This window comes from Glycine max, chromosome 15 (genome assembly GCF_000004515.6).
Source record: "Glycine max cultivar Williams 82 chromosome 15, Glycine_max_v4.0, whole genome shotgun sequence".
NCBI classification, from domain to species: Eukaryota; Viridiplantae; Streptophyta; class Magnoliopsida; order Fabales; family Fabaceae; genus Glycine; species Glycine max.
Window position 1 is genome coordinate 49853174 of NC_038251.2, and position 12813 is coordinate 49865986.

A 12813-nucleotide genomic window follows, 5' to 3' on the forward strand; every position below is an offset into this window, starting at 1 on the left:
TCATTCAATTTGGTTAGTGCTGTCATGTTAACAAACACTTATATCTCGTCTTTGTGTATACAAATCAGTTCTAGAAATCAGCACTTCCAACATTTATCGTTAATTCCACTACGTGTAACGTGTAAAAATATAAATTTCATCCCATTTTATCGTTTATTCCACTAGTTTTCAACTTCCCTACCAACCGAAGGGTAAGTGTACTTAAAGGGGCAAAAAAAAGCATATTTTCTTCCCGCAACGGCTGGTACTGGACAAAAGAGCGAAAAACAATTATAAAAATAAAATCTGGAAGTAATCAGCAAAAAAATTATTATTAACTTAAAAAAAATAAGGGAGGAGAGGATGCATCACTATCTAGTTCACCACACTTCAATACATTTCGACTCTTGCTATATGGCTATACCAAATTTTGCATTTCATCCGAGGAGAAAAAAAATACTCTTCTCACTGAAGCAGCCGTTGCTCTAGATACCATATCCTGGAGAAAACAAGTCAAAGGTCATCAACTACAGATTCTTGAAATACCTTGGAATGTTAAGATTGAGACACACACACGAGTTAAGTTGAACAAATAGTTTTAAATTTTAATACCAAAATACATTTCCATAATATTGAAATCTCAATGAAAGTGTTGAAAAGTATTGTAGATTCACACTGGCATACCAAATGCAAAATAGTATCTCCATTTAAAACTACATACCTGAATTGTCCATGGGGTTTCCAGCAGGTACAGGCTCAGGTTCCTTTATCTCGACAACCACACAATCTGACATTAAGAAGGTTTTGGCTACAGAGGCTGCATGTTCCAGGCAACATCTGACCACCTGTAAAAGAGTAGTTGAGTCGAGAAGACATTCAATGTTCTAAAACAAATAAAAAAAAAAGCTAACACAAAAATTTGGTAAAAAAAACAAATCAATGTTCGAAAATATTACAAAACCTTTGGAAGTGACCATGCTTCCTTGTGGAAAAAAAAGGCCTACTTAAGTCATTGTAGATAAAGATATTATTTTTATTTTCTTAACCCTTCAGTTCATTATGAAAAAGGGACACCGACTAATCTGGAATTCGGTCAGGAAGTAAAATCAAGTCTGGTCAATAATTGTTTCCACCAAGGATCAAACTCGGATCCTACCCGAACGATTCAACCTTAACTTCAACACATTACTAGAAAGACATTCATCCAAACTGGAAAAAAAGATAGGCTAATGCTTCTATCACCCCACCCCAAACATGAAATTCAATATAAACATGTCATCATATTAGACAAACCCTAAAGCTTAGTTAATCAGGAAGAAAATTAAAAAACTAATGATTCTCAAAACAGAAAATCACCTTTGTTGGATCAATGATCCCAGCAGACATCAAATCTTCATATTTTCCGGTGGCAGCATTATATCCATATCTTGGATTGTCGCTGGACAATACCTAACCACAGCACAAGTCACATCATCACAACCACATTCGTAGAGAAAAGAGAAATTCTAAATGGACCAAACCTTAGTACCTTCTCACTGACAACACTACCATTGACACCAGCGTTTTTGGCAATTAATTTCAAAGGGTAACTAAGAGCTCTTTTCACAATATCAGCTCCAACCTGCAACAATTAAACACAATTTTGAAGTCATGACCACGCTAGGAGTTGAGTTGAAAGCAACAGTCAGAAGCATTTCCCAGCACCCAAAACAAAAATATCACAACATCCAAGAAACTTGTATTCTCTCCATATCAAATAAATGACTCACTTTTTCTTCATCATTATCAAGGCTATCCTTGATTGTGTCCACCTTTGATGCAAGTCTCAGAAGAGTGCAACCACCACCAACTACAATACCCTCCTCTACAGCTGCCTGAAAGTCAACAAACTATTAGCTTACAGAAACAGAATTCAAAAGAAATCTAAAAACTTTGGGAAAGAAAAGGATACCTTTGTAGCATTAAGAGCATCTTCAACTCTCAATTTCTTTTCCTTGAGCTCAGTCTCAGTTTGTGCACCAACCTACACATGTACAAAAATTGCCCAAGTTGATATACCCAACGGCGTACCAAACTAACATATTACCATTTCAGTGAGTCTGTTACCTGTATGACAGCCACACCACCAGATAATTTAGCAATTCTCTCATTCAGCTTTTCTTTCTCATACTCTTGCTCAGCAGCCTGTAATGTTCAGTAACCACATTGTTAGAACCATGGAGAAGAATGAAGCTTTTACATACTCTCCCATCAGTACAGAATTTCTCCTTGGACTACTCATGTGCATCTTTGCATACACAAATGGATAAATATAAAATTTTCTAGCTATGCCTGTATACCAATCATTTTTAAACAGTACAAAATATTTCTCCCATGTTAAAGTGTATCATTAGTCAGTCATGTTTTCTGTGAAATATCTTCATGAAACCTGCCCATGCCACGTTTGCATGTGCAAACATTTCAGTGGAGAGAAAAAGAGAGAGATGGAAAGACCTCAATTAGGTTCCTAATCTGTGCAACTCTCTTGTTCACTGCTTCCTGGGTACTTCCATCACCAACAATTGTGGTTGTATCCTTGGTGAGAACCACCTTGGAGGCATATCCGAGAACCTCTTTCCCAGCTTTGTCCAAAGTAAGGCCAACCTCTTCTCTGATTACAGTACCTGTAAATCAATTGAGAAAATACATATCTTATCATCACCTGGAAACAAAAAAGATAGAGAAACGCATATACACACTTCCAAAATCAAAGGCACAAAAACTTAATATTTAAAGACCTCCAGTCAAGATGGCAATATCATCAAGGTACTGGCTCTTGCGATCTCCAAACCCAGGGGCCTTGAGTGCTGCAATTTTCAGTGATCCTCTAAGTTTGTTCACCACAAGAGTTGCTAAAGCTTCTTGTTCAATATCCTCAGCAATAATTAATATAGGGTATCCACTTCTAATAGCATCCTCCAGTATGTTGATAAGATCCCTTGCATTGGTTATCTTTTTGTCAACTAACAGCAACTGCATAACATACCATGTAAAGTTATAATTAAATATGAAGGATGTTAAAAAATAATAACAAGTTACAGGGAAAACAGACAAATGTCACACCTTACAGTTCTCATATTCAACGGCCATTTTCTCACTGTCAGTAACAAAGTATGGAGAAATATAACCACGGTCAAATTGCATCCCCTCGACAACATATAGACTGTTATCAGCACTCTTACCCTCCTCAAGGGTCACAACACCCTTTCTACCAACTCTGCTCAATGCTTCAGCTATCATATTTCCCACTTCATAATTGTTCCCAGCACTGACTGCTGCCACATCTGCCAACTCACTATCTTCAACCTGCAATCCACCCAACCACATATCAAGTCTCAACAAAAAGATAAGCAAATTAATGAATTAGTAACGGAGCACTAAAATATATTAAAAATTGGGAAATTTTTAGTACCCCATGTAATAATCATGCTTATAGACACACAACAATGTTTGGTATTTCAACAATAAGTAGAAAAATGCTTCACCTCTTTTGACATCAGTTTAAGCTCAGAAACAAGAGCTTTTGCCGTCTTCTCAATGCCCCGGGTGATGAGCACAGGGTTGGCCCCAGCTGCAACAACCTGCAAAAATTAACATAAAATGAGGCCTAATTACAAAATCCAAAACCGAGTAGTTATTAGTATGAACACTACATTTCCGAAAACACAACAAATAATTTTACCTTAACGCCTTCGGCAATAAGACCCTGAGCTAGAACAACCGAAGTCGTGGTTCCATCACCAGCCAAGTCGTTTGTCTTGGCAGCTGCTTGTCTCACCAACTTGGCGCCAATATTCTCAACCGGATCCTCCAACTCAACCTTCCCAAATCAAATTCAACAAAGCATCAAAACAAACACCCAAAAAACCCACTTAAACAAAATTCAAATGAAATCCTATCCACATAAACAAATTCAAACATTCCCAACACATGCAATAAAAGAAAAGAAAATAGGTTATGCACCCTCGACATAAGACAGTTTTAAAGAGTCATCCAACCACAGCTCATCATAACTCATAAGTTTGATGGTTTTTAAAATAACTACTTTAAAATTGCTTTAAATTCCAAAAAATAAACAGCCATAATAATAATATGACGAAATTAAAAAACTCACCTCTTTGGCGACGGTGACACCGTCGTTAACGATTTTCGGCGAGCCGTACTTGCTTTCGAGAACAACATTCCTTCCCTTGGGACCAAGCGTGACCCCAACCAGATCCGCGAGCTTGTTCACACCGCTCTGCAAAACACAAAAACGACACTCAAAACACGCGTTTCACGATCACTAGCCACAGCGATATACAGCACGTACCTGGAGCTTCCTAATTGCGGTGCCGTCTTTGTTGAAGTGCAACTCCTTGGCCATGGCGGAGACCCTGGCGGCGCGGCTGCGTCTGGACAGAAGGACGGCGTTGGTGCGGCGGTGGGTGGGGAAGGAGGAGATGGCGGCGGAGGAGGAAAGCTTGCAAGCGGACATTGCGGTGAAGGTGGAAGAAGCCATGGTTGGTTAGGGTTTAAGGAGTGTTGTTGTGTGGATAACGTGAGCGGCTTCGGAGTAGTTCGTTGTGCAGTTGTTGAGGAGTGAAGTGAAGGATTAGGGTTTTATTACTACTATGCGGAGAAGGACGAAGGACTAAGGATTAGTCTTGAAGGTTCTGTTTCATCTCAGCCGTTGGATTCTAACGGGGTGGACGTTGCTCTTGTCGTACATTAGAATAGTCTAGAACTTCCTGGGGTGCTGTTTGTTGAGGTTAGTTAACAAATTCTGACTTAATTAGTGTTTAGTCATTCAATATGGTGGATCCTATTCCCTATAGTCTCGCAAATTTAAATTTATTGTTTTAATTCTTTAATTTTGAAAATTACTCACCTCTCCTAATTGTATGGCAAACAAATAATAATAAATTAATAATTTATGACAATTTTAATACACTGAAACAGTGGCGGACTGACCGACTGACCGCCAGTTGAGAGTGTGCACTTGTACCCTTCATTCTTTAAAATTCATCAAATTTGTAAATAAAATTTTATATTTTTATATTTTATTTTATTTATATTTATATAATTGAACCACTGATTTTATTTTTTATAATTTACACCCATTGAGTTAGGGTTTTGGATCCTCCAGTGTCCTGAAGGATAGTTTAAAGATAAGAAGATAATTGTATATTCCTTAATCAATTACATTACCGCCAAAGAGTCAATTTAAAACTCCAGTGCTTAAAGTTTAACCTTTTTGGTCATCTGAATCCCATATTTTAGACCCATAATTCAGTCATCAATACATTACATGATTTCATACTTTTTATAAAAGCACCTCACAGCTTTGTCATCAGAATCCCTAAGGAAACCACCGCAAGATGTTGTACCAGAATTTACATTATATGATCCATTAGTGTTAACTTTATATAAGGGAGAGGAGGGAGGTTTCCATGCAATGGGAGCTTTCATTTTCAGATTTTGAAACCTGAAACTAATTCCTTTTTGGAGATCCCTACCAATGAAAAGGGCTTCTGCTATAACTTGGTGTGGTTTAGACTAAGGCACATGTTAGATTTGTGATTAAACACCAAATCGTTATGTCTCTCCATAACATATTAGTAACAGTGCCAAAAAAGGTGACACATGTTCCAACTAGAGCTTGAAAGGATTTATCAATGAGATTAAAATTGATTTAGTCATGCAGTCCCAAGCTTAAAAAATTTGCCTAATTTTGTTGATCAATAAAGTACGACCAAAAAAGCTCTTATTGAATTACAATCTTGAATTGCATGCATCACATCTTATTGGTAAAATCTACATCTGGGACATATATTTAAATTAGTCATATGCCAGTACTTTTTGAACTCATTCATCATAAGCCTCCTATGAACTAGGCACCAAAGGAAAACTCTTATCCTTTTCGGACCTTGCCAATGCCATACCAGATTAAATTATTTGAGATTCTCATCCACCAAAGGATTTGTTGGCATGAAAAAAATAGTTATATGTCTCTTTTATTTTAAGATTTTCATCTTTGGATCGCCTCCAAATTGGAACATTATAGAAGGAGGGATAAGTGTCAACAAAAAGTATCACATCACATCATATATAATATTTCACATTTTCTTATAATGTCATTTCTTTTTTTTCTTTTTTACTTTAAGCAACACAATCATTTTTTCCTCCAATAAATAAACTCATTAAAGTTTCTAAAATGAATCCCATAATATATCTAATTCATTTATATTTTATTATTCATCTTAATTTCAATTTAATATATTTAAATGTTGATTGTTAAATAAATATAAATATATAATACATCTTAATTAAATAAAATTCAACTTTCAAATTTAAAATACATAAAAAATAATGCAAATTAAAATTAATAATAACTTTTAAAATACATAAAAGAAAAACAAATCAATATATCATTAAAATAAAATTCTATTTTGGTTATTCTTGTGTCCAAAACATTGTATGTTTCACTACATTTGCTTGAAGATGATGGTGTATTTCCATTGGACGAAGATGTGCTCTCTTTTAAAAATATCTTAAAGCTTATTTGATAGTTATGATTAGATAGGATAACATGAACTAACATAATAAGAGGAAGGTAAGTTTTAGATGTGTGTTTCAAAAATTAGACCAAACCAACTTGTCATATTAGAAAACTAGTGAACCAGATAGGTGATTGATTCAATTAAACTTGAAGATGATGGCGTATTTCCATTTGACGAAGATGTGCTCTCTTTTAAAAATATCTCAAGGCTTATTTGATAGTTATGATTAGATACGATAACATGAACTAACATAATAAGAGGAAGGCAAGTTTTAGATGTGTGTTTCAAAAATTAGACCAAACCAACTTGTCATATTAGAGAACTGGTGAACCAGATAGGTGATTGATTCAATTTAACTTGAAAAAAAATCGTTTAAAGAATTAAGAATTGGTCAAAATTTGGGAAAATTGATAAAAGTTAGTTAAAAGCCGATTTATAGTGTGTTAATAAAAAATACTTAATGCAACATCATTTTGAATTTTATTTTAAAAAATGAAAATTGACTTAAAATATTTTTCATTTTCTTTTATATTTGAAATGTAAACTCACTATTATATATTGATAAATGTTGATGTGTATTATTGAAACTTCAATTGAAGTATTATAACATATTTGATTTGAACTTTGGTATGTACTATGAATATTAAAAACCTATAAAAGTATGTTTTATATTTATACTTTTTATTAAAAAGTTATAATGGTATACTTCTTTAATGTTATATTTTATATTGTTTAATTGGTATATCATTATTTTATTAATATTGGTTTGATCTTAATTCAACCATACTTAAACATTAAACCTTAAATCAATATCTTAATCGGATCAATAATCAATCTAGTTTTAAAAATATTGAATTAAAACATCAATAATGTATGTTATTGGTAGTAAACAAAAAACGTTAACATGGAAAGAAAAATATTATTACTAGTAAAGATTGTTTGGTGGGACCTCTACTTGTTGACTATAAAGATTGTTTAATGGAATTTTCATATTGTTTGTGTTGATTTCAAGAGTAACCTAAGTATGATGTAGAGATAATTTTTTTGGTCATTACTGACCTAATGTACATGATTTCTTGCCTCACTCCATAGTTGTGACTATGATTGAGTAGAAACATAAGTTGGGATTAGTAGAACCTTCAATCTAGTACTCAAAGGGTTGGTGGGACCTAGTAGGTGGACCTTAAGGATTTAATAAACAGGTGAATTTCACACTAAAGTCAAGATCATTGCAAACTTTGTATTGTGGTAAGTCATTATACATGCATATTTATCCTCACATGACACTGCATCACTTTCTATAAATTAAGGCGTCACTACTACTAGAAAAAGTATTTTTTATGATTTTTGATAATAATCTTACAAAACTATCATTCTAAAATGATTTTTATATAAAATATATATATATATATATATATATATATATATATATATATATATATATATATATCTTTCTCGGTGCGGGACTCCCTAAGAAGAATCCTGGCTTTTCAAACCCTCTTTCTCCGTTCCACCCAAGCTCTTGCCAACGCTCTGCGTCTTGTGAATCTACTCAAATGTCAGGTTGAAGCTCTTGAACCGCTTCTTCAGCACTAACTTGTGCACCTTCCTGTTCTCGTTCAAACCTTTAGGGCTAAGAGAACTCAGAATCTTGCTCCACGTTTCAACCTGGTAGTTCTTGTGGTAAGTTCTCAGGTCCATGGATCTCTTGCGACACCACGTTTCTCCCATCACTTCGTAGATCTCTGTAGAGCCTTTTATCTTCTGAACTATGTACCTTCTGTTGCTCATCATAAATATGAGGCTTAGTGGTACTTCTTTGTACAGCTTCGCTTTTCCTTCAAGATTTGTGTCCAGAAGCTCCATTACCCTCATTAACTGCGCCGCAAAAGGTGACACATTTTCTTTTTGTTTGTTGTTGTTGTTTGGTTTGGAATCTTCGTAGTGTGGCCTGCTTGTTGAATTTGCACGCTCCATTTTGGAGTGTTCTTTGAACACCTCTTCTAAAGTGTCTTTGTATTCACACGCTAGCCTTAAACCTTTTTTCCTCCGTATATTAGTTACTCATCTAGTTATCTTCTTTGTGCTTGAGTTGCATTCACTTTTCCTATTGCCTTTAAAAATCGAAGCAGGAATTTTCAGACTAATTTTAAATGGAGACCTTGATTTCTTTTCTGAACCGTGGTCAAGTATCTCAGAAAATGCTAAAGAATTGGTAAAACAGATGTTGGATAAGGACCCTAAGAAAAGAATTTATGCTCATGAAGTTTTATGTGAGTTCCTTTAGTACTAGTTTTAATTGGATTTTTATTATGTGCTACTGGTATACTATATGCCAAATCATTATAGTGTCACAACTTTATAGCAGATCTAATAACAACTATGGAGTCTTGTATAATCAGGTAACCCTTGGATTTGTTCTCACTTTACTATCTTCCGATAATTGTTCTCACCTGATCTCTCGAAATCATAAAGAACATATAATCTTGTTCTGGAAAGGAAAAGGTTATGCAAACTACATTTTATTGGTTTCTTTCTATTAGTAAGCATCTCTGTTCAGATGTACCAATGCATGGTTAGGCGTTAAGCTGGTTAAATTGACATGAATAGAATTTAATCATAGTGCATTATAAAGGTTTTTATTCATTCAATGGTGAATTGTCAGATTCCCTAGCATGCAAGGGCTAGTTAAATAGTTGCAATCGGTAAAAAATGCGTGTGATTTAGGCCTCTATAATAATTTCCTAGGTGAGTCTCTGGTGGCAACTCCAACGTGCCAATTCTGTCAATTTTATAGCATAAAATTAAAAATTAGAGAGTGTACCAAACTTAACTCAGGAAAACATGTTTTGGTTACCCTATGTACGAAATGGTATGAATAGTTCCACACTAGGTTATTTCATGGCTCAAACATATTCTGCCAACAAGGGAAGAATGAATAGAAATAAAAAATTTTATGTGCTTGCATGATGTGCAGATGTTCCTCTCACTGTTTCTGAGACAAAGTTAAGGCATTGAAGGCCGAGATGCCATTTTCCAGGCCTACATTAAGGCATTGGTGGAAGATCCAGACAATACAGGTTAGAACATTGTGTAATTATTGTTTTCTTTATCTTGTTTTTGTGATTCCTGCTTCAAATCATTAGGAAAAATGGAACAACTATTATCAGTCCCATTTTGAATAGTTTGCATTTGAGGTTAATTTTTTTAGATTAGTTTATATGCACTAGCAACCCTTTACAGTGTCAACCAATTATAAATAATGGTACCCTTTACAGTGTCAACCAATTATAAATAATGGTACATATAATTTTAAGGCAACTTTTGTAAAAGTCATTAAACTTGCCATATATGTCAATTTTTTTTTATTGAATGACAGTATAAAAACTCTTTACACGATTCGTATATAGATTATCTTCTCTAAAAAAAAATTCGTTATATTAAATGATGTTTTATACAGAATTGATGCACGAAAGTTGGAAGAGTGGGCTGGAGTTCAAAATCCAACTTCTCTTGTTGAGTTTTCATCCAAAGAAGGAGAAGCTGAGAAGATTTAAAGGACATTGCATAAAGGGCTGGGGGGAAGGGGAATTCAGTTATAGTCGTTTCTTTGCAGTTGGACTCTTTCGTCTAGTTGAGTTGGAAAATGCCACAGAACCAATAATTTTGGACAAGGCTAACCAATTCATTTAAGACTTATTATTATTATGACTTGGATTTATTCAAATAATCATTTCATTACTGTATTTTGTTTTGCAATTGGAAGTTGAAGCTACCAAGTCTAGTTCTCACTTCCCATCTACACATGTTTTAGCAAATTACAAATCAAGAAATTCCAACATATTTTGAAGTGCTTAATAGATTTTGCCTGATAAGTTATCATCCAAGGATCGCTCTAATATCATGATTGTAAAAATTTCTGTTTCATACATCCAAATGAATCTTTGGTGTTAACATAACAGCTTTGTGCGGCTTTGAACATCAACAAAAGAAGTGTTGATTGGGACTTGGATGTGTATTGTATCCTGCTTTCAGAATTGCTTCAAGTAAAAGAGTTGCTGAAGGAGTATATTGACAAGTATGCATCGAACCTTTCAATGTCGTTCATTTGTTTTTCTCTGTTCTCATGGCTTTTAATTTGAGATATAATTGGTGAATGTAAAAACTTCTACCAAAAAAAAATTCTAAACATTGCCACAAGTTTGAATTTGCAATTATATTAAATATATGTGATACATAATGATCATATCTGGTTTGAACAAAATTACCTCTCTTAAAAGACACTTATGGTTTCTACTAAAAAAAATAGAATTTATGTTTCAACGCATAATTTAAATGAGATATTTTACTTGACCTATTCGAGCTTGCAGTTGTAGCTCTAGTGAGTGTCCATTTGATTTAGAATTTGATAAAAGTAATTTTGAAATATTGAATGTGAATGAGATGTGTTCTTAAATTAATCTGACAGAGACTAAGTTCTTTAGTTTTAACACCGATTGACATTATATCCTAAGTAACCCCCTTTTAGAAAACATGAGATGAGATTCCACAGGTCTTTGGTAACGAACTAGCAAGTGAGATCAATAATCTCAAGCTCACATTTTATTTTACTTCAAAGTCTATGTAGTCCTGAACATAAATTCTGAAACAAAAGGCTTCATTCTCAACTAGAAAGTAGAAACCAAGTAAAGCCTCAATCTGAATAGGGAAAAGCTGATATATTCATATAATTATTAATCCACGTATAACAATTAGCAATTACCTATCAATTGTGGACCACTGGCAGAAATTGAATTGAAAGCAATTTTTGGTTCTTGCTAATTAGTGTTATAATAACATTGGTAAAAGGTAAAGATAAAGGCAAAACATGTCACAAAAAAGGTAAAGATAATTAGTGTTATAATAACATTGAAAGCAATTTTTCCTATTCAAGTTTTATTTTTGTGCATTTTACCAGTGCTAACATGTCAAAAAAAAGGTAAAGATAAAACAAAACATCATCGTTTTGTTACCAATTGAAACACATTGTATGCTAAAAGAGAAGAAAAAAAATATTATATATAATAATAATATAACATAACCCCTCCTCTATTTTTAAACATCTCGAGACCCCCTCCTTCACTTTCCTAATTCCCTTCTTTCAAAAGGAGCCCTCCCTCTTCATCCCTATTTGCATCATTTTATTCTCTCATCCTTCCACTCTTTTTTCTCTATTGTTCCAAAATTCATCAAGTTCCTTGCACCCTTGTAGCACTCTCAAGCATGCATGGGAAGGTAGTTGGAGTAAAAGGGAACAATACCCATCTTTCTAAATTTTGTATTTGAGCTCCTTGAGCTAATTCCATAACCCATTGAGATAAATGAGTATTTTCATGTGGTAGATTAGTTGTTGTGATTTCCTTGAAACCTTATGCATTTTAAATTTGTGGAATTTACCCTAAACTCTTGTTCTTTTTATTTTAATGCCTAGATTGTGTAGAAAATTATGGTGGTTGATCCTCCCAATGACATTGGAAGACATTGATTGTGTTCACTTTGGTTGTAGCTAATCTACTTAGTGACACTTTTAACTGTTTTTAAGAGAAGCAAATAAATTTTAAAATAAGTTCTTTTGGTGATTATGATTTCTGTGAGCACTTAAGAATATAGTATAATATTTATTTTACTTGGTTGGAACTTGATTCCTTGTGATCCTTAATGGTTTGATGAATATTTTAATAGTTTGATAATGTAGTTTAATTGTGAAATTAGTTTCTTATCGTGGGTTATGTGATTTGTTACCTTTGCTACAAGATAGAGATAATGTAACATATTTTTTTATTTGTTACAACCAAGAGACAATGTAGTGTGTTTTTCTATATGCTACAACGAAAAGATAATGTAGTGTGTTTTTTCTTTCTGTTTGCCACAACAAAGAGATCACATGGTTATTAAATTGGAGTAAAATTTGATATTCTTGATTTTGACTTGATTATATTTCCAATGAATTTTTAAGGGAGTAAATATTAATTTTCGTAAAAGTGAGTTGTATATATTCTTGCTTTTATTACATGTCATTTCAATTCTTTATAAATGAAAAAAAAAAACTCGTGCCATGTTTACTTTCTCCTTCCTGATCACTTTGTATTTTATGTTTTTACTAAGTCTTCATGACTTATCCTTTTCTTTCCTTTTTTCCCTCAGATACACAGTTGGTTAAGTAGTTAACTTCTTGGGATTTGTTGTCTTACCCGGGATTTTAGTCATCTTTTAG

General features: G+C 33.7%; 1 protein-coding gene and 1 long non-coding RNA gene across 2 annotated transcripts; one reads left to right on the forward strand and one right to left on the reverse strand.

Moving 5' to 3' along the window:
- Positions 1-292: 292 nt before the first annotated feature.
- LOC100819369 (ruBisCO large subunit-binding protein subunit beta, chloroplastic) lies at positions 293-4735 on the reverse strand. Its single transcript, XM_003546723.5, has 14 exons — positions 4331-4735; positions 4133-4258; positions 3701-3838; positions 3504-3599; positions 3082-3324; positions 2757-2991; positions 2473-2642; positions 2086-2163; positions 1931-2002; positions 1749-1853; positions 1508-1600; positions 1336-1428; positions 701-824; positions 293-478 (listed from the first exon to the last, which is right to left on the reverse strand). The coding sequence occupies exons 1-14, from the start codon at positions 4517-4519 to the stop codon at positions 465-467; spliced, it is 1776 nt and encodes a 591-aa protein (XP_003546771.1). The 5' UTR covers positions 4520-4735; the 3' UTR covers positions 293-464.
- A 3282-nt stretch (positions 4736-8017) lies between these two features.
- On the forward strand, positions 8018-10306 carry LOC100817058 (uncharacterized). Its single transcript, XR_001385276.2, has 4 exons — positions 8018-8243; positions 8388-8452; positions 9538-9640; positions 10021-10306. It is a non-coding gene; the product is annotated as an uncharacterized lncRNA (long non-coding RNA).
- Positions 10307-12813: the final 2507 nt, after the last annotated feature.